At 39.3% G+C, this 22,192-nt stretch overlaps 2 protein-coding genes across 4 annotated transcripts; both read left to right on the top strand.

Annotated features, from left to right (window-relative positions):
* Positions 1–1,838: 1,838 nt before the first annotated feature.
* Positions 1,839–17,778, top strand: LOC139131712 (uncharacterized). 2 transcript variants are annotated; one of them, XM_070697916.1, is made up of 14 exons: positions 1,839–1,905; positions 4,140–4,240; positions 4,994–5,207; positions 5,777–5,901; positions 6,295–6,460; positions 7,107–7,292; positions 8,807–9,021; positions 10,215–10,361; positions 10,770–10,986; positions 12,837–12,921; positions 14,576–14,745; positions 14,953–15,072; positions 15,616–15,759; positions 16,951–17,778. In XM_070697916.1, exons 1-14 carry the CDS (start codon positions 1,866–1,868, stop codon positions 16,959–16,961), a joined length of 1,941 nt encoding a protein of 646 aa, XP_070554017.1. In that variant the 5' UTR covers positions 1,839–1,865; the 3' UTR covers positions 16,962–17,778. The 2 variants fall into 2 exon arrangements, with proteins under 2 accessions (XP_070554017.1, XP_070554008.1); XM_070697907.1 differs by lacking the exon at positions 16,951–17,778 and having other exon boundaries at positions 15,616–16,352.
* On the top strand, positions 16,982–21,713 carry LOC139131740 (uncharacterized). 2 transcript variants are annotated; one of them, XM_070697947.1, is made up of 3 exons: positions 16,982–17,915; positions 18,431–18,747; positions 19,393–21,713. In XM_070697947.1, the coding sequence occupies exons 1-3, from the start codon at positions 16,982–16,984 to the stop codon at positions 19,699–19,701; spliced, it is 1,560 nt and encodes a 519-aa protein (XP_070554048.1). In that variant the 3' UTR covers positions 19,702–21,713. The 2 variants fall into 2 exon arrangements, with proteins under 2 accessions (XP_070554048.1, XP_070554058.1); XM_070697957.1 differs by having other exon boundaries at positions 18,434–18,747; positions 19,393–21,602.
* The last annotated feature ends 479 nt before the right edge of the window (positions 21,714–22,192 follow it).

Genomic DNA, 22,192 nt, shown 5'->3' with positions numbered 1-22,192 from the left:
CTTGTGTCAACAACTATCGCTATGTGTGCTTCCCATAGCGTATTGAAATAGGCCTACCCCCGGGCCGTAGTCAGCTTGTTGATATTGGCTGTATCTATGTGTGCTTCCCATAGCGTATTGAAATACCCAGTACTCAGCTTGTTGATATTGACTGTATATCTATGTGTGCTTCCCATAGCGTATTGAAATACCCAGTACTCAGCTTGTTGATATTGACTGTATATCTATGTGTGCTTCCCATAGCGTATTGAAATACCCAGTACTCAGCTTGTTGATATTGACTGTATATCTATGTGTGCTTCCCATAGCGTATTGAAATACCCAGTACTCAGCTTGTTGATATTGACTGTATATCTATGTGTGCTTCCCATAGCGTATTGAAATACCCAGTACTCAGCTTGTTGATATTGACTGTATATCTATGTGTGCTTCCCATAGCGTATTGAAATACCCAGTACTCAGCTTGTTGATATTGACTGTATAAAAGTATGTTTGCTGCGTTTTCAGAGTTGATGATCAAATTCAGGTCCAGACTTCAATTTTAGTTTTCAACAATGAAAATTTATGCACATGACACACTGACAAGCTGCATCGACGATAATCGATAAGACTTATTTCCAAATGCTACAGGAAGCAAACCAAGAAACCGTAGACTAAAAGATCCGTCGCTAGAGGGCGCTCTCTACCCTCCCCCCCACCCCATCCCCCTATGTAAGGGGAGCGTAGATAGCGGCCTCGAGCGACGGATCTTTCAGTCTACATGGAACAAAATTAAACCAAAAAATGTAAAAAGTTAGAGTTACTGTAGCTTTTACACAAAGAACAAAAATATTGAAATATCAAAATATCAAAATTTCATCTGAGGATTGGGGTAATCAATTTTTTATCATCTTCTAAGGGGTCATCAGTTTTTTTCAGTGGACCGCGTGGGGGGGGGGGGCTCTGTTATTTTGACGGAGGCGCAGAATTTACCTGCCCAAGCCAGGCTAGAGTAACTCTACACTCCATAATATTTCATTGTACTATCCTCGTTGTATGGCTGTCTCCCTGTACGGGTCGTTGACCGTATACAAATAACTGAATGGGGGCCTTAAAGGTATACTGTCACCAGTTCCAATTTTGCCGCAGTTACCATGGAAAGAGAAAATCTAACCAATCACAGATTTTAAGCGGGTGGCCGCTTTTTATAAACAGCGCCCTCACATGGGCATTTGATTACCAAGGAACGCCGCTGTGACCATATATGGGCATATTTAGATGAGAGGTGACTGTATACCTTTAACGTTTTGCTCGATTTTGAAATCTATATTCTAGAGACTCCGTTCAAAATTTCTGGTGGAGGCGGGGCTGGAAAAATCCAGTGTATAAGGAGGGAACCTGAAAATATTTTGTTTCCCTATTATTTTTCACATTTTGAGATTCCATAGTTTGGTAGGTAATTCAATGAAAAATGAATAACATGTTTATATCATCCAATGGTTCTAATGTTAGCGATAATTAAACAAAATCAAGAACCACTTTGTCGCATTTCATGAATTTGGTTTCGAGAAAAGCTAAAAATGCATGAATGCCAGAGAATTTTCATAATTAGCAAAACAAGTAGACCTTGTAAAGGTGCATAAGATAATACAGTTTCTTGTTGTCTCCCTTAGGCATGCTTAAACACAATATTCGGTTTCTCGACAATGTAAAAGGGGGTTACATGTTGGGGTTATGCCGTTATAGGGGACTCTGCCGTGTCCACAAGGACTGTTTTAATAGGAAATGACACTGTGGTTCATATGCAGATATGTGAATGTAAAAGTCAGCTGATGACGTCTAATCATGAGGTCAGAGGTCATTTCGAAGCGACGAGGTCGAACATCATGGATTCTCTTGGCCTTAGTGACCTTGTCGGGAAATTGAGTAAGTTGATTTCGCTACCTTTTCGTCTGCAGAACAGTGACCAATGATTCGACTATACAGTCTTCGTTGTCAAGAATTCACTCTTATCCAGCCGTTTGTTCTTGACTGGAAACAGTTTATTTATATGCAGATAATATATAGTCTACTTCCGCATTCAAAAATGCGCCGCGACAGCGTCGACACACACAATATTCACAGTCACTAGCGATCAGTCTATTCCGCTAGGCGTCTATGCCCCATAGACGTGTGTACATATGCCTGAAAAACCCTCAGGCATATGTACACACGTCTATGGGGGCATAGACGCCGAGCGGAATAGACTGATCACGAGTGACTGTGGTATTGACGTGTGTGTACATACACCTGAGAAATATCAGGTGTACAAACGTCAACACGTCTGGTCCAAGTTATGCTACGGGTCGCGTAGGCGCATAGCGGAATTTAAAAAAACTGGCGACCATGGTAGTAGATTTGAGAAAATCATGCATGCCAATGATACGTGCATACGTGGACGTCTCTACTACAAAAAAAATGATATAAGCTTACTGAAGTCCATTCGGTGTGGAAAAGCGTTGAAAGTGCGTTAAGAAAGTTTTTTCCCGGAAGCTGTAACAAAGAGGTCCATTAATAATTCACCAAATTCGAGACACTTCAATGGGTAAAACGAAAGTGATATTTATCGCTTTCCTGCACAAATAAAATGACTGAACTCTGATAAGCGCGAACACTTTCTGACTTCAACATCCATAGCGTTAGTAGCGGGTTACTTCGTGGATAAGTCGTTAGTTAGCCGCGTCAGATACCCCTTTGAAATGATCCGAGTCGCGCAAATGATCACGGACACACAACATCTTCACCATCATTAGTATCCGTTCCTGACTGTTCTGTTACCTCGAAAGGCACAGTACACCGGGCCATGTATAGAAAGTGAACTGCCACACTCAATGTCCATATTCATGTCCATGCCTCTGACGTTCATACACACGCACAGCTTACTGAGACCAAATACTCAGTCTTCGACCACAATCTGACGGGACGGTGACTTTGCTATCACTTGCCTAAATCTGATCATGACAATTAAGTTACCACTCATTCGCTGACCATTGTGACCGTGACATCCATGATATCTTCGCACATTTTGGCCAAACGCGATAATTTACAGTATTTTCGGACGAAGAGCAGTCAACATTGGTTACCCACTCCTTTCAAATATTCGATTTGTCTTGTACTTTTGAGTCATTTGGTACGTTTGCCTTTCCAGAAATGTGTCCGCGCCAACATGGAAATGGTGTGTGTGTGTGACAGAGAGAGAGAGAGAGAGAGAGAGAGAGAGAGAGAGAGAGAGAGAGAGAGAGAGAGAGAGAGAGAGAGAGAGATCACTGGCTATGGAGGTTGTGGCACAGTACAATAATTCATATAACGTATTTGCTTGTACATTTAGATATTTAATGAAGAATTTCCATGACTTTGTGTGTAATATTAGTTATCGGCATAGCCCACATTTTGCTAGTCAGACATGACTAACATTTTCTCGGGGTTTCATTTATTTTTTATAATTCACTCCCGAAACGCCTTCAGGTATTCAAAGCCCTCGTTGCCCATAACCATTAGAAGAGTTTATTTTTATTCATTGTGAGTTTTATAGTGTCAATTTCAACAAAAAATTACAGAAAATGACGATCTTGGAGCAAGAAAAATAGCTTATAGCAATTCGAGTAGTGGCCCCATTTTATACCTAAACTTTACAGCGCTCTGTGACAGTTACAATATTGTAAACGATTTTATGCAATTTTGAAGTCTTGTAAATACCACTTTTTCAATGATTTAACAAACACATAGTTTGGTGTGCTCATATTAACAGACAGCTGTAAATTGTTCCTTAAGCTTTCACCAATGTAAGAAATCGCAGTGTATGGAAGCAGCTATACATACGAATAGTTTTCAGTCATTTAGCGATGATCGTGGGTTAAGAAACCTACAGGGTTACATATCCTCACAGCAGCACTACGTACATGGATTTGAATCCCGATGTTTGCGCGATCCAGAGAACTTACAAAAGTCGAATCTGGATGTTAACATTCCCTAAATTGCGGGCTTGGATCAAAACTATTTGTGAAGATGCCATTGCATAAATTATATTATATACACAACAACGTAATTTTTCTATTTCCTGAGTGTAAATGTTATTTAACTGCGATATTTTGCTCATGGTCGTTTATTTTTTTTCTCCTCAGTGCCCTTGCAGAGTTCTCTTCTGCCGCGGTTGAAGTCGAACGTTCCGCCGATAGTTTTGGAAACAAGGAACCTTGTGAAGCCCGGATCACAGATGTATGAGGTGAGATAACCAATCGTTTGCAGTGGTGCGCCCTCCTTCTACGAAGAGAGTTTGCAAGAGCTTAAGTGGTTCTCACGTATACAAGGAACCACGTGATAGAGGGACCGTGAAGGAACGTATTAGAGAAGATTTGAGGATTTCTAGTCGAGATTGCATAGCAATTATTGCTTGGACTAAACCGAGGTGCAGCTACCTTGTGTTAAAACGAGTAATTTTAATATATCAGCTAAAGTCTGCACTACTTTCCGTTGAAGTCTCGCTAAAAGTGATCTTTAGCATTTAATGGTTATTCATTATGCAGTACTACAAGTCTTGCCCTGTTGTAAATGTTCAATTTACACGATCCTGGCGTTGAACAGCTTCACGTTATGAAGTGAATACATCCCTCATGATTGGTAAACGCAACTGTGAGGAGATGATCCACATGAAACAAAATAAAACATTAAGGTAGCTTCTGTCAAACTTTCCCAAAGAAAAAAATAATCTCTAAAACTCATTCGAAGAATAGAAACTCAAACTTAGGGGTCAAAATCAACGTCTGGGGTCATACAGACAAATTGCATAAATTTTACTAATATTTCGAAATGTAAATTGGCCACAATACACTGTGTTCACTAAAATTACTACATAGAAATGGCCCCGGCGTGTTCTATCTCTCCTTGTTTCATTTCATCGCAGCCTTTCGCCTTACTTGTCTGTAGTTGCATATTTTGTTGTAGACTTTCTACTTTTATATGATTCTTTATCTGTCAGAGGAGATGGGGTTTGGTCCAGTCGTCCCTGTACGTTTTGCATAATCTCGCGAGAGCGGCGCCCAACCGCCATTTCTTCAACAACACAGAAGCAAAGCGAGTACTTCACATATACGCGGGTTCCGACGCCATTGGTCGATACCTTCCCGCCATGCTAGCACTGAGCTACGTCGTCGAAACAGAGAATGAGTTCGATCTCATTAAAGACGAGAGAGGTACGGAATAATATCATTGCTTTTTAGACAAACAGACACACATAGATACATCCATATATAAATACATACATAGGTACATGTAAAGATACATACAATGACACATACATGGATGCACACATAGAGACATACATACAATGATACAATGATACAATGATACATACATACATACATACATACATACATACATACATACATACATACATACATACATACATACATACATACATACATGCATGCATGCATGCATGCATGCATGCATACATGCATACATACATACATACATACATACATACATACATACATACATACATACATACATACATACATACATACATACATACATACATACATACATACATACATACATACATACATACATACATACATACATACATACATACATACATACATACATACATACATACATACATACATACATACATACATACATTCATGCTCAATGAATTGTATTTACGTATAAACGGCGCATGCTCACAGGCGCGCACATACATGAACCGAAAAGAGCAATATTGTCATTACTTGAATTTTTATCCCGTGTTCTTTTGTAGAACTTATTACCACGATCACAAATGAACTAGAAAAGATAGTGAGTGGGTCCGAAAGTGGATTCTCCTTAGATGAGTTACTGGAAGGTTTTGAAAATCTCTCAATGAACCAGGAAAATAAGAAAAAGGTAAGACTATACGTATACAGTCATCTATGAAATCTGTTTTATATTCACGCAGAGCAAATTTTACTTGCTTAGAAAAGTAGATGAAGAAACAGCAATGGATGGCGATGGATTTATCTATAAAACGCCAAAGAGTTATAGGAGCGTTCGTTCAACTTGTAAGCATGTAATACCAGTGTCCTGGAGACCAATGCTTCTATAAGTCCACCATTGATGGTCGGTTGTATGTCCGTACTCGTCGTCAGGAAACGATCAAAGATCCCTAGAATCTCGAAGCGGTGCGTCGAATGGTAAAGTCGCAATGGTGAAATACTCGAGACACTTCATATGCTTTACATGGCTTGGAACAGTTCCCGTTAAGAATCTCTTGACACCTGTTCTTTCATTTTACTTCAGATAGTGGCCATGGCGGTACCGGTGTTAGTCCAGAGCAAGGAGAAATGTGACAAGCACGAGAAAGCCGACATCAGTAGGATTCTTGTGAAATTGGGTTCGGTTGAAAAAGACGATGTACAGTCTGACAAATCTACAGACGACAAGAGTGAGAGCGTTGCGGTCAAAGGTATGGAACAGTCGCGACATATTTATCTTTTTTAAGGTGGTTCGCGTCTTTCAAATACAACTTTCGTCACGCAAACTTTCAAACATTCTCTTTCAAAATCGAGAATGAAAATCGGAATCACCATGCAAATTGGTACTAGAGAAACAAATTACCAAATATTTACCGATATTTAAAATTAAAATGGTCGCCTTAGTTCCCTTTGTTATCTCAATGGGGAAATTAAATTCCCGATTTTCGCAAAACCAAGTGGTGGAAACTTGTCACTCTATAAGCTTTAAAGTGAGCCCCTACAAGCGGTAGGCTAAAACAATATTGTAAAAGTTTGAAAGTCTGAACATCTGTCCCCGAGGGGCATTCTACCTTAATGAATCACATTGTACGGAAAGCATGCTCACAAATTAAGATTTGGTAGTTAAGTGTTTACTTATTCTTCGAACTTTGACAAAGCGATGACATGATCGGCTGGTTAATTTCATTTATTTACTGTGTTGCTGAATGGAAGGGGATACAAAGGTCTATATTGGGTAGTAGAGAGGCCTTGGCAATTATTTCCATCGTCCACGAAGAGCCATCCTCGATATGACTTCACATACAACAAATTACACTTCATATTTCAGAAACCATATGATTTTATTTCCGACTTCAGACGCTGCGTTGTCGGGAACACTGGCCTCCTTGAAGAGTGCGGTCGATGACCTCAGAGAGACCAGCAAAGACAGTTTCAATGAAGTAAAAGAAAAACTCGATTCCATGAACGAAGCTGCGACAAAGTTCCAGCGTAAAGAAAGACGGGTGATTGTCTCCGGATTTGTGGACATCAGCGGGTCTGTAGGTGAGTGTGAACAGATTACTTCGTATGGTCGACTGGTGAAGGACTGTATGTAATTAATCATGCCAGTGACAATGTGTTGCTGACTCTGATCGCTTTACTGTTTGTATACAATTGTAATATGAACGGGCTTACTATCGCCTTGAGATGATTTAGTGCTTAATAAATCCGTGTACGGTTTTATTTGGTCGTTGATCCAGCCATGAAAAACATGAAAAAAAAATATTTATTTTAAGTGTTTTAAATTTGTATGTGCGGGCAGGTGCACTGACTTTGCTGGGGATATCATCAAGAATTTTTTGACGCCAACGTTTTGAATACAGATGATTTAATGAAATGGTGCCTTTGGTAGTCTGCTTTTTAATTTTTTCCGTCGTGATAAAGAACGTTATAATTTATAATGTTGTTTTTCTAGGCTTTTTGTCTCTGCTAATTAGTTCTGGATCGAAATTTCGGATTGAAATCTCGAGACATAGATTTTAAAAAAATGGTCTGTCAAAATTTGATGGCACTTTGGAAAGCCTGAAAACACAAGTAGCGGAAACTTTGCATCAAATTTACAGAGATCATTATGTTTCTATAAGAGTATTTACTCTGTTATTTTGGCTGCACAAATGTTAAGTAAGCATTTCAAACGGTATGATTGAGATAAGGAAGCCGCTGTAGAATGTATTTTCACAGAGTCCGACAGGCCTAAATTGATGGATAAAAGTAAAACATTTTGAGAAAGGCAGGCTGATATGCAATCAATATTCGTCTAGAAGTTATGATCACTAAATTTAATTTATTAACAAACTGATTTATTATACAAGCCTTACCTGTGTCGTGTGTGTGCCTATTGTTTTATCCTCGCTGTCTCTGTGTTGTATTTCAAAGAAAACAGTCCACATCTGTTACTTACCTACTTAATTCCTTCATTAATTTGTTCTGCCGATCACCAACATGGAAGCTCATCGCCCTGTCAAATAACTCGTTCAAATGCAGCTCATAGGGTAAAAGAACCTGCGCGTCGAAATTGAAAACTTTCCGTAAGAATACGTTAAACTATTCCCTTTCGAAATCAAGAGTAAACAGGGGTCACTAGGGAAATAGGTTACTCACTTTTTAATTTTTAACCGACATTTGTAATTCAAAGGGCCGCATCCATGTGTCGACTCATTAGGGAAAAATTAAAATAATTTCACAAAACTAAGCCGTGTGAAAACTTTCTTTATTCCAAGAGCTTCACACTGAGCCCCGAAAGTATTGTCTGAGTTTCAGAGTCAAAATGTGTCCCGGAGGTGCATTTTGTGGGCAATTGACATATACTGACTGTTTTCTCAAAAGTTTGATACAGAGACAGTGGGGGACAGAGTGGTATAGTGAGAGACCCATAGGCACCCACAGACACTTTTCAAGCTTGGTTTTTCAAATGTATATATGTATTATATTTATTTATTTATCATATATAATGAATCAATGCATTCCTCGCTGGGCTCTTTATTATCACTAAGTGTAAACTGTCAATATTTTCTAAGATATTTTGATGGAGCTAGCCCGGTATTACTATGGCAACGGAGGTGACGCTTTGTATCGAGACGGAAATCGTTGGGAAGCTCTGAATTCATTGGTGAACGTATTTTGGAACTACACGGATGCCAGTAAATCGTTTGCAGCAGCGGCTGGGGAGGCTGGACTGGTTAAGTTTCTCCTCGATGTCTGCGATAACCATTACCAACTCTTAAAGACCAAGGTTAGTTTGAACAGTGCAGATATGACTGAGGAAATGACAGTGAAACCATCATTGCAATTTTATCCTTCCACGGCAATTGACATCAAGTTTGCTGCACATGCAACAGTCTGCTATTATGAAATGTACTTGTAATTCAAAAAAATGAACTTCGGAAGTTATATTACTTTACTAATGCTAAGATCAAATATAACTTTTTTATGTACAAATATTTAACATTTTTGTTTTGTTATTGTTATTTATCATCTTAGATCATCAAGGAATAGTAACCCCTATTAGGTTATTTTTGGTAATTATGTTCAGTAATCACAGCCTGGTGCTTCGATAATTTAAATAAGGCAGGCAAAAGTCATCGGTCAGAACTGTTGATTAATCTTGAGAAATCACCATCACAACTGTGTGTGTTGTTGAATCAAATCTAAAACTCGATTCAAATATACCATCAGCCGGCAGGAGTTGGCTATATATCCAGAGATAAATATGAGAGAGAGAGAGAGAGAGAGAGAGAGAGAGAGAGAGAGAGAGAGAGAGAGAGAGACAGAGAGACAGAGAGAGAGAGAGAGAGAGAGAGAGAGAGAGAGAGAGAGAGAGACAGACAGACAGACAGACAGACAGACAGACAGACAGTGTTGACAATTCATCAAAAGCTGCACGAACAGAGGCGCCAAAACCAATCTAACCAATCTAAATCTAATGGCAGCAAAGTGAGTCTAAAAAATTTAACCATGCCGGAAAATTTCCCGAGCTCGAGAACCACCAAGATAAAGATCAGACAATAATCTAAAGCCACTATCCGTCCACATAACCGTTGGAAAATTCCATTACGATACCTTTTATACACTGACAGTGACCTACGTCTCGTGTATGTGCGTATGCTTCCTCATCAAACGTATTCATTTATGACAAAATCGCGTAAATATACGCTTATTGTGACAACAATTTTCAGATTGTTGTTATTTTATATGTGTTGAACATGTTATTATTAGGGGAGCCAGGCAACCCAGGAAGTTGTTCCTACAGGCATCTGGAAGATTAGAATAAGAACAGCTGACCACAGAGAGCGAAAGAGCAACAAAATGTCTTTCCACTGTGTCCTCTAACAGGAAAAGTAGTTAGACTAACTCAGGCTCTCCAGGGGGCGCTGTGCTATGTCACTAGCACTGTGCCCAGTCTGCAAGTGTTGTTTTGTCTTCCAGATTCTTGCCCTATCGGACCTGATCGGTAAATACCACGGCGATGAACCACAACATTCACAAGCCAAAGTACACAAAAGTAAACAACCCGTTCCGGAGCCAAAGACTGCGGCAAAACCAACTGAAACGAAATCTGAAAAAGAAAACCAGGTCTGATCATTCGTCTCCTCACATAAACCATGAATTATATTTGTAACAGGGCACTAAACAGTTTAGTGGGTAAATGTACAGTGTCAATTCGAAATTGCATTCTAAACCTCTAAACAATATGTCCAAGAAACTGATAAACGCACCTGTAAGATAACCTGCCCGCTGATAGACAACGAAACTGTGAACTGTATACTCTGAACATACAGAACAAGCTCTTCGTTGGTACCTTGTGCCTTCGTCTCATTGGATCACGTGTAGAAGATTATATAATTCATTCTTTTATCCATTCAGTCAGTCAGTAAGTCAGTCATTGTAAAAAAAACGCAATGCGATCATTGGAGGACCACTTCAATTTCACGAATTGAATCATGGATGCCTTGATAACATTAAACATGTCATATTCTTCAGGACGTGAGTGGTATTGGGTCAAAGTCCCTGCTTTTCAAAGGCCTCGGTGTTCGGGCTGGCATCAAGGACGGTGGCAGGGTGGCGTATCGGATCGACGCCGAGCACGCGGCGAACGATAAGGCTGTATTTGTCACAAATAAACCACTTCCAACTGGGACATTATTTGAAATTCAGATCGATCGGATGGACCAGAATAAACCGGAAACTTTGGAGTTTGGTAAGCATGGCTGCCATTATTGCGATATTTGGTAGCAGAAAGTATCTCATACCTCAACAGCTTGTTAAGCGTTCAAAACTCGCCAATTTCAGTATTTCATTTAAACAGTAAACCACACCAAGCGACGGTACACTACGAGATTTGGAGCAGTTCAGGATTTGTATACACGAGCGATAGTGAGTGTATATTTGAAGTGAACTGGTCAAAACCGAGTGGTATACCATCGCTGGGTGTGATTTATTGCTATTATATCATAACAGTATATTAAAATTCTGGTGTGAAATGTCGAAAAAGGAATTTTCTCCAGCTGAAAGCTAATGCGTGTTACAACCGTGCTGTATCGCGAATATAGCACGGTTATTTTCACGTTTCGACCAATCAGATCACTTCATTTGCGCCATCAGTATTCTGGAATGACATGATAAGAAATATTGAAATCATACCTAACCTAAAAGTCAGTCATGAACTAAAATATAATGTCTGCGTATGACATGGTGATTGTCGAATGTAACCTGAGAAAGTTTTGCCACTTATTACGGTACTCATTAGCATATTAATGTATTCTGATCTTCTACTTTCGGTTCTGTCAGTTGAATATAAGTATGTAGAACTGGAACATTGTTTCAAATTGACGTGTAATGTGACTAATACCTTGATGACACAATATTAACAATCAAAACGCCAAAAGAGAGACTCTAACGCAAGTTTATTTGGGCCACCACCGTACTCAGGTTGTCTTTGTATGTGCATCATGTTCATCGCTTGTCTTTTTTCCGATGTAACCGTTCTGAACAAATGAATCAAATTTCCCTAAATCGCCATTTATGAAAAAAGTCCGCCCTTTACTGCCTGCCGATACGACAGTGAAAATTCCCACCGGGTCTGCTTGCCAAGAAACTTAAGGCTTTCACTTAACGGGATACAATCGTCGGAACTGAGCTCAAAGGTCGTATGGGACCCATACGACCAATGTAAACGCTGTATCCAAGTTACGATGGTGATTAATGAAAGTTAAAACATGTCTGTCATAATCTATATCGTATAATTTCCATACAACTTCCATAGTGAAAAAACACAACAACGGATGTTTTTCTTGAGACAACTCAAGAAATTTGGACTGAGCCAGAAAGCTTTCACACACTTTTACAGAGCAGTTATTGAGAGTGTTCTTACGTTTTCAATTACAGTATTTGGTATGGTAACTTAACTCAACAAGATAAAAATAGCCTTCAAAAAGTAGTTAACACCGCTTCGAAACTCATCGGTTGCGAGTTACCGTCTGTCGAATCTATTTACCATAATCGCCTTGGTCGCAAATCAGACAAAATCATTGCTGATAAGACCCATCCAGCTCACTGTCTTTTCCAGCTTCTTCTATCTGGGAGGCGCTTCAGATATTTTAAATCAAGAACAAACCGTTTTAAAAACAGTTTTTATCCAAGGGCAGTTCAACTTTGTTGATCCAGTAATTTTTAGTGTGGTGTTTTAGTGTACAGTTTTTGGGGCATCACTCCGCAGTAGTTTTATTAGTTTTAATTTGTTTCTATACTACATTGTTGCAATTTTGGTGTTTTTATTATATTGTGTGCTGTATAGTGGGATTGTAGGCGTGTGTTTGTTTAACAACACCAAGTCACAATCCTTATCGACTCGATTTGGTAATAATAAAGTAATAATAATAATAATTTAAATGTTGCAGCTATGATGATGAGGTACATCTAGATATCGTGCACGAAATACATTGTTCGTAAACAAGCAACTCGCACAGGCGCAGTTCCGACGACTGTTTCCCTTTAAACATATTTGTTGCCCGAAAAGCTTACCCTTAATATTTGGCATCAATTTTGTAGGCGTTACTATGTATCAAGAATTTCCAGATGACGTTTTCTACCATGGCGACGGCTACGGACAAGGACAGGGATTTTGGTTCCTAAGGTAACATATATTTTGTTTGCATTCTTCCAGTGCAGTTTCACAGTACATAGAACTACTTCTATTTACGAAATAAAGTTTCAAATGGAACGTCCAGTGCGTGGATTGATACCGTGGATTACTGTGTCTTTTTATCGGTGGTTGCTTTAAAGAGTTGGTGATACGCCACCTATTGGTGAGCATGATTCAACTCGTCCTGCGGCAATTAATGCATTCACATCACTTTTGATCATGATTTCTATGCATAGCATCAAACATGACTGTATTTGATTCGTACGGTGACAGAGTAACCGTCTGTGCATATGAAATTCTAAATTAGTTTATTAAGAATGTTTTGAACGGCAGTGGAGCTGTTTTCATGCTCTTTTTCTTTCACATGATATCATCCATTTTTCGCTAATTGACTCCTTTTAGCACGGTAAATTTTGTTTGTAGTGATATGGCCACCGCGGCTGTGACTCATCGATGTAGACAACGTTATGCAAATTCAAATCTGATGACAATTTAGGCACCGACCTGATCACCGCACATTAGAAAAAAAGAGTTCTGATTAATAAGTTTCGTGCACCAATAATATTAATGCAAAAACACCAAGGGATCAGTTTTTTCTATTAATTTGTGTCAGTTTCAGCTAGCATCAATCATATTTCCAAATTTGTATATGAAATTTTACATTGGAGGACATACTTTGCAACGGAGCAATAGAATATACTGCATTCCAGTACTTGCTTGGTAACAAACAGGCACGTGCCTGTCATAACATGTCTCTTCATAGTTAACGCTATATGACATTTCGTTACATGCAGGGTATTCTCAAACAATTGTACCAATTTTACTCCCCGGATGTTCCTATTCAAATAAATGCACTGATTTGCACTCACATCGAGGCATGTAATAATGGTAAAGATTGTTTGAGAATGCCCTGCATGTAACTAAATGTCATATAGCCTTATGCATGTAATAAAAATATTATTGTCTGAATACATGGGTTTATATGCCCTCGCAGCAGGAGACAGTTGGCCGTCCCGGCGCGCCGGGTAAATTGTCACCTGCTCTCTTGCACATAAAGCCATGTATTTAGGTAGTAATATATATCAGTGAGTATAACAACAGCACATAATTTTAGTTTGAAACTTCAAATCGATAAGCGCTGGAACAGGCCTTTGATTCTCTACACTTTATCAGTGTAAATTGAAGGATGTTTCTCCCAGTGAAGTCTCGTCGCACACATTCCTCCCTTTAGTAGACTCTGTTCAGAGGAAAATGGGCGCGAAAAACGACTATTTTCTTGCAAAACCCCCATGTTCCATGCGTTGATTTACAATAGTGTCGTTCCATTTTTCATAAAATTGAAAAACGATGGTGTCTACGCTACAGTTAAAGGTATACTGTCACCTGTTCCGATTTTGCCACAGTTACCATGGAGAGAGAAAATCTAACCAATCACAGATTTTAAGCGGGTGGCCGCTTTTTTAAAACAGCGCCCTCACATGGGCACTTTGAATACCAAGGAACGCCTTTTTGACCATATATGGGCATATTTAGATTACAGGTGACTGTATACCTTTAACAGAAATCGCGCTATTCCTGTTACAATGTTGTCTTTGAAAAAACTGCCAGATGTCATCAACAATTTACATATTTCTTTGGTCGACAGGGGTACAGACTTTTATAAAGACTTCGAACGAATCGGCGGCGGTTATAAGTGGAATCTGAATAAATTAAGCGAAGGTGATCGTGTTGGTATAGCTCGTCATCCAAACTCCGCGTTGCATTACTACTACAACGGTGAAGATATGGGAATGGCTTTCCGAAATATCCCTCAAGGTTTGTAAGCTAGTTCGGATCGGATCAGTAATAGCAAAATAAATAGTGCAAAGCGTTCAGACGAACTGTTCATTTACCGTCAGGTTCGATAGAGAGCTCCTCCATATAGGATGCAACATTCCAACAAAATATTATTGACCACTGACTCTGAGTGACTGTCCGCTGCTTCAAGTCCTCAATCAGGGAGTTGCTTATATTCTCTTTCAGATGTGTATCCACTAACTGCAGTGACAGGTAAATGCTTACAGGTGTCCATTGCCGATCCACCATCCGACTTCGCCATACCAAAGGATTCTGCGTCTGAAGCTGAATTCGTAGAGCCGTTCGGTGAGTTGTAGTTGAAATTTTCTACCTTTACGTTTTTTTTTGAAGGCTAGTTTTCAGTCTCTCTGTTTTGGCATTGTGAAATAGGGTTAACCTTTGTTTAATAATGTGAGAGAGTTGTCGGGCTTCCATTGTCCGCAACCATGTTGATGATGATATGTGATGCCTATTTGCATATTTTGACACGTGATGTTTTGCTATTTGCATATTCAATATATTTATGTCATTATGTAAAATATCAATACAAAATGCACTGTATTTTACTATGTTTCTGAAGTACAATCGTCATAATACGTATGCCAGTAGTTTCATTGTAACGGCATACTGATCATAAGTTTATTTACATATTTAATGAATTTCTGAAATTAGATTATAAACCAAACTGAATTTACTGTCATCCAGGTCTTATTATGTTGTGGTTTTCACTCAAAGTAAAATGAATCTTACTTTTTATTCTCAAAATTGGTACATTGGGATAGTTGTACAATTTAGTTTTACTTTGCAAGAATCACATAGCTCTATGAAAGTCTCAATCGATTATTTCAGAACGCTTCAGGTTTACAACCGGCACGCGACATACGGAAGAATTCTCACGCATGCGCACGCCGTTTGGACAGGACTTCATCGACAAGGCTCGGTATCCACGTCAGGCAGAGATATACGCAAAGCCTGTAGCTGCAGATTCTCCCGGTAACTACCACTGACTTTTATAATGGCAACTATAAAAGCCCAATTTGTAACTCTGCATTTCCACATTATTGCAATAGGTCGATTGACGTACTCTTAGGAAATAGTTTTAAAATCTCTATTGACACAGAATGGCACCATACACCTGGACAAAGGAGTGTATGGAAGTTTCTATGTCTTTTGAAATGTTAGGATTTTTGTCTACTTTTCTGGTCTTTCAAACATACTTAAAACACATTCTCTGGAAGTATTTCTGGTATCAAAATTCGCAAAACGTATTCGAATCTAATTATTCCGTCGCAAGAAGAGTGATTATGTGGCTATTTTGACTAATACATCGCCATTGCTGTTAGAGCATTGAGAAGAAAACTTTCATCAGTATAAATATATTTCGTATAGCAATAAACGTAAGTGGATGTGGACTATATTTTCGGAGAGGAATGGTGTAAAGCAAAGAAAGTTATTGATAATAATGGTATTCATTACAATAAGATGAGATAATTGCAATTTGCTCAAGTATTGAAGGGACGTGAAAAAATAATCCCACATCCCTCCGACTTGTGTATGGCAGAAATTCCTGGACTAGTGTGAGACATTCCGCCTCAGTCCATTGGAGTGTGGAATTCTATTAATCTCATAACAGTAAGACTAATAAGCTTACTGTCGAACCGGTTCGTCTTCTGCCATCAGAAATCTGCTCACACCTTGTCTCAGTCTGTAGAAAGCACAGCGGCGCATAGTTGGTTCGGTGGTTGGAACGTTATTTCAGTGCGTGTGAACACCTAATTTCAGGCGTTTTGGGGTAATTCTTTATTTCACAAATCAAAACGCTTTCGAGAAAGTCTAATGAGAAATAATGATTTCTATCACTATATTGTGTGAAAGATCGGCTGTATATTCCATGTATTTTATTTAGAACTAGTATTTATCTATACAGCTTAATTACTTTTAATAGAGTGATATATCTAATGCTATTTAAAGGTATACTGTCACCTGTTCCAATTTTGCCACAGTTACGACGGAAAGAGAAAATCTAACCAATCACAGATTTTAAATGGGTGGCCGCTTTTTTAAACAGCGGCCCTCACATGGGTATTTTGAATACCAAGGAACGCCCCTTTGACCATGTATGGGCGAATTTAGATTACAGGTGAATGTATACCTTTAACGCCAAAAATATTATGGTCATTTCAGAAATGGGGTGATAGAACAAGCACTTCCAACAATGCTGTCCGGAGCCGCAAAAGAACGGGACAAACTCACAGATATATCCAAAAAGTCAAAGCGACTGGGATATCAACAGGAAGCCGACTCGCTATATGTGATCGATCACTTGTTAAGCCACGCCACTACGATGAGCCAACCATTCATGAGAATAGACCCAGTATCGAAGAGTCTCATCTCTCTGATAGCGTCAAATGTGTCCTTCTTTGGTGGCTATCTGCAAGTCACCGACTCAAATCGCATCGACTCAAAAGAGCCAAACAAACTCTACGGCAGGTTGGCCGATATTTTTAAGTATGTGTTGAAACCTTGTTTTAACAATGTCAAGAATCTGGACGGTTACGTCTGGACAGGGAGCACCAGCGAGGGTTTCGCCATAACCGATCACAGCAAGCAGGGAGTCAGGTATCTGAATGATGAAATGGATCTGATGATACCAGTGGCCATGGTCGCCGAATCCACGAAAACTGACGACTCCTCCGCTTGTGGAGATTCTACCGGAGTTAGTGAAAGAGGACGCTTAGAAGAAAGCAGTACCGCCGAAATACCCGTGGAAGACATCGGCAGGATCGTCAGTCAATTGGAAGAAGTAGGAATGGCGCCCCCTTCCGACGACCCACCCCTGGAATGGGTTCCAACCTCCCCTCCCGGCTATGTACGAGTACGGATCCGTGGTGACAGGAAGCACAATTTCAGCGAAGAGTTCATCAACGAAGCATGCTGTATCATCCCTTTTGGCGGCCATGATGAAATTTATCTGTCGAGACTTAAACTCCTCAAGATACAAGAGGCGCATGTCTTGTCCCGCATCCCAGCTGTCCAGAGTGACATTGACAAGAATTTCAAGACGTTTGGAGGATTTCATGGATGTGTCGAGTTAGTACAGCAGGGACCTGTACAGACCCTGAGTGTACACTACAATGCCAGATCCCTAGGTACGTTTAACTGTCTGTACTTATGTCTATCTATCTATCTATCTATCTATCTATCTATCTATCTATCTATCTATCTATCTATCTATCTATCTATCTATCTATCTATCTATCTATCTATCTATCTATCTATCTATCTATCTATCTATCTATGTGTGTGTCTGTCTATCTATCGATCGATCGATCTGCCTACCTATCTACTTGTCTATATATATATATATATATATATATATATATATATATGTGTGTGTGTGTGTGTGTGTGTGTGTGTGTGTGTATCGCTCTATCTACAATTTTTTCGTTCCGTCTATCTACCGAAGAGTATCTATCCGTATGTGTATCTATCTATCTATAGTATATATCTATCTACCTTCCTTCCTCCCTGTGTGCAGACACATATAAAACAATCGAATGGTATGTTCTATATGCAATAGTTTTGTAGTCGTTAAATTACATCTGCAAAGGAGTATATATTGTCATGAAAATCACCACAACAAGATACATATATTTAATTTCAGAAGGATCGAGCGCCACAACAGCCGAATTTGAACAAACAGCAGACGGGGCACTTGCTCTGACATGCACTCAATGGCCATCCATGGCGAAAGATTGGGCGACACGTGATCGGAAATGGCCAACCAGCGACGTTGTCCGTGCCGTCGTCGAAGCCGGCTGTCACGTGGTGCCGAAGTCGTACCCTGGAGAAGGTGGCGACGAGTATTTGCAGTGGCGTCTCTCATTCTCATTGGCTGAGCGAACACTGGCCCATTGCTTCTCTGAAAACCAGCGAAAATTCTATCTTGTTATCAAAAAAATCTGGCGAATGCATCTGAAAGTAAGTACTTGCAGACCATGTTCCACTACTGACAGAAATCATACGTGTGCTGTAGGTTATCTGTAGTTGTACTTAATAATATGGATCAAATTGGAAAGCGTGTGTGTTAATGTTGTCTCTAAAGCCCCAACCCAACCCCCCCCCCCCCCCCGCGTACACAGTGCAGCGACTGTCTGTCCTATAACATGACACCAGGATATAGGCAGGTCAGTAAGGACTATATGACACCCTTTTTGTTGTGAAACAAGCAAATTTTGCGTAAGTCACAACTCAAGTAGTGTACAGGAAGACTGGTTATCTCATCGCGTATAGCTGCCAGCCATGGCTTCCTACCTGCTGCCGGAAGAGTTGTCACAAATGCCATGAAAACGAGTTTCCATTTGCTGAATTTTTTCAAGTTGTATATCTTCTCCAATGAGGCATCTTTCTCTTTAATACTGTGTCCTCCTCCTTGGAATACTCGCCACTTGAATCCCCGGCACTTCAATGCTGTAACATCTTTGCCTCATGCTCTAAAGACTTATCTGTTCCAAAGATGCTTGTTCACTTTCTTCTCAACTATTGCAAATCGCCTTAGAGCTCGTGGAGATTGGGTTCTCCTTCATAATCATAATATCCCATGTACTGTGCATTCGTGTTTTGCAGGAACCGAGTGTCCTGTCTTCCTATCACATGAAGACAACCATGTTTTGGACGAGCGAGAAGATAGCTCCTCATCAGTGGAGGAAAGACATGCTCGGTGACCACTTCATCAGCTGTATGGATACGCTGATAGGTTTCTTGGAGCAGGGTGACATCCCGAATTTCTTCCTCCCAGAAAACAACATGGTGTCTCACCTGCCAGCAAATGACATTGATGCAATACTGGGCAAAGTGAGACATATCCGGAAGAACCCTCTTGAATATACAAAAGATGTCAGTACACCAAGTTCCACATTTCAAATGATACATTGAGTGGCATTATTTGAACATCGTTGCCATTGCCTGCACATTTAGTTGCATCATCTTAGGTTTCCTACAGTGTGATCACATGATAATGATGTTCGCCTTCTTGGTTCTGGCGGCAAAGTGTTCACAAAATCGATTACGATTCACAGATAACACGATTGGAACTAATTTGGGATAATTGGATGGTGAAGTAATGCCGATTTAATCTTCAAATGTAATCTTATCTGCTTTTATTCATACATTACACACTTGTTTTTATGAGTAATTTGTAATATTGCAACATTCAACTATATGGAACCTAACACTTTTGAGAAATTTAAAAAATATGGAAATCCAATTATCACAAATTAGTTCCAATCGTGTTAGATATAGTCATAACACAGCGGTCACGTCTACGTCAACCCTTTCACACCCATTTTCTTGTGTTGGGGTCCAAGTTTTCCATAGAAAAGAAAAGGATTGGGCCAAACCATGGTTGTGAAAGGGTATATTGACTGCGCGAGATCGTCCTGTTATCCCATATTGGTATAGGACTGTAGCAAGATTATTCGCCATAGAAATACACATCAATCAATGTCAAATGTCAAATCAATAGATCAAACAGATACTGTTAGAAAGGAAATACAAATCTACATAATCAGGGCGTATAGTATGTTATAGCAAAGAACTTTGGTACTGAGCAGTCATTAAGTCATAGATCCTTGATCTCCAGGGTTTATGGTTAAATCGCGTACTCTTACCGTGTGACATTCCAGAAATTCGAGCATTTCGCGATATCAGTGATAAAAGAATCAATGTATAGAAATAATCAATATATCTATGGAGTCACACAAAGTTTCATTCAGGCTTTACGTCCCAGTTATTTAAGGTAGTATGCACTTCGAAAGTGAAAGACTTTCCTGAATGAAGCTTTCTACCATTCTCTTACAAAATCAAAAATAATAATGAGGGGTCACCGGGGCAAAATTTGTTACTTGAGAGACAAATTACCTGAGATGTCCCGATATTTGAAATTCAAAATGGCCGCCATCCCTGTGTTAACTCTATGGGGAAAAATAAAATTTTCGATTTTCAAAAAACTAAGACAGTGAAAAGTTTTCTTACACCAAGAGCTTTAAAATGAACCCCCACAAGCTGTAGATCAGAAAAGAACTGGAAAATTTGAGAGTCCAATATATCTGTCCCTCAGGCGTGTTCTACCGTTAAAGTTGAATGCACCTCGGAGGACAGATATTCAGACACATTTTCCCAAATACTTTTCTTGACTACCGCGTGGGGGTTTCATTTCAAAACAAGTTTTGTGAAAATCGAACATTCAATTTTTCTTTATTGAGTTAGAACGAGGGGGGGCATTTTGCATTTCAAATATCGGTAAAAGTTAAAGAAATTGGTTTCTCAAGTACTAAGATTTGCACAGTGACCCCTGATTCTTACTCTTAATTTGGTGATGAAAGTTTCCCTAAGGAAAGTTTAAGCAAAAGTTTAATACTTTCAATTATGAGATGTATCTTACCCATACAATAACCATGGGGACATATGCGTCGCTATGTCATTTTTTAATAGAGGTTTTTATATTATAACATGCTATATTTTTATTATTATCGTTTAGAAAGTCCTAATCTCATCCTGATTGTGGCATCGTAGAGAACTAATTTCTGGTACGTACTATTAATTTACGCCAATCAGGCAAACTAATCCTTTCCGTCAAGCTACATATGTAAGACGACAGTACTACTACATTTACTTCAGCAAAGATTTCAGTATTGCAGCGGTAAACCTACTTACATGTGTATGTGTCTATCATCTCAAATTGAAGAAGGACTAATAAAAAGTCGTTCTAATAGAAAGCTAAGTTGTCCCCTGAGAAAGAATTTCTTGATATATCTGTATGTTTTTGTACTGCGATTGCGGGGTTTATCTGTAGTCATTTATTTTTGTTTTTTGTTTTTGTTTGTTTGTTTGTTTGTTTGTATATTCAAATTAAAAATGCCAATGACTATGTCAACTGTGGCCTCTGACAGTAAACTGCATGACGTCAGTCCTTGTCTGCGAATACCTATGCAAATTGCTCAACTAAAGTTCTTATATTTGTCCGGTTTGTTAGATTCATTAGTGATTCTATCTGAATGAGTGGATGGCTTCTATCTATGTACCTAGCTATCTGATACTATGTCTGTATGTCTGTCTATCTATATGTCTATATTTCTGGCTGATCTACCCTGCGTGTATCTATGTACGCATCTGTCTGTTTGTCTATCGAGCTACCCTGCGTGTATGTGTCAGTGTCTCTTCATCTATCTACATCTTTCGATCGATCTGTCTGTCTATCCATCTTCCTGCCTTCCTTTCTACCTTTCTGCATTCTTTCCTCTTCACATCTATCAAGCTATCTGACCAACATAAAATTCGAATGACGTCGCACAGTCCGTTTGTGAAAAGAGATGATTAAAGCACTTGTCAGGAATGGAATGGAGATAGGATAGTTATTCAAACGCCA

The sequence above is a fragment of the Ptychodera flava genome, chromosome 1, assembly GCF_041260155.1.
Source record: "Ptychodera flava strain L36383 chromosome 1, AS_Pfla_20210202, whole genome shotgun sequence".
Classification (NCBI taxonomy): Eukaryota; Metazoa; Hemichordata; class Enteropneusta; family Ptychoderidae; genus Ptychodera; species Ptychodera flava.
The sequence above is the reverse complement of the archived record's forward strand: the minus strand, read 5'-3'. Positions and strand labels throughout refer to the sequence as shown.

What these genes read in the sequence shown, in the direction of transcription:
- LOC139131740 (XM_070697947.1), top strand. Translation starts at nt 16,982, where the DNA reads ATGCTGTCCGGAGCCGCAAAAGAACGGGACAAACTCACAGATATATCC. An exon ending in CTACAATGCCAGATCCCTAG is followed by an intron (nt 17,916 to 18,430) that starts GTACGTTTAACT and finishes ATTTAATTTCAG; the next exon opens with AAGGATCGAGCGCCACAACA. An exon ending in TCTGGCGAATGCATCTGAAA is followed by an intron (nt 18,748 to 19,392) that starts GTAAGTACTTGC and finishes CGTGTTTTGCAG; the next exon opens with GAACCGAGTGTCCTGTCTTC.
- LOC139131712 (XM_070697907.1), top strand. Translation starts at nt 1,866, where the DNA reads ATGGATTCTCTTGGCCTTAGTGACCTTGTCGGGAAATTGA. An exon ending in GGACATCAGCGGGTCTGTAG is followed by an intron (nt 7,293 to 8,806) that starts GTGAGTGTGAAC and finishes ATATTTTCTAAG; the next exon opens with ATATTTTGATGGAGCTAGCC. An exon ending in AATCTGAAAAAGAAAACCAG is followed by an intron (nt 10,362 to 10,769) that starts GTCTGATCATTC and finishes CATATTCTTCAG; the next exon opens with GACGTGAGTGGTATTGGGTC.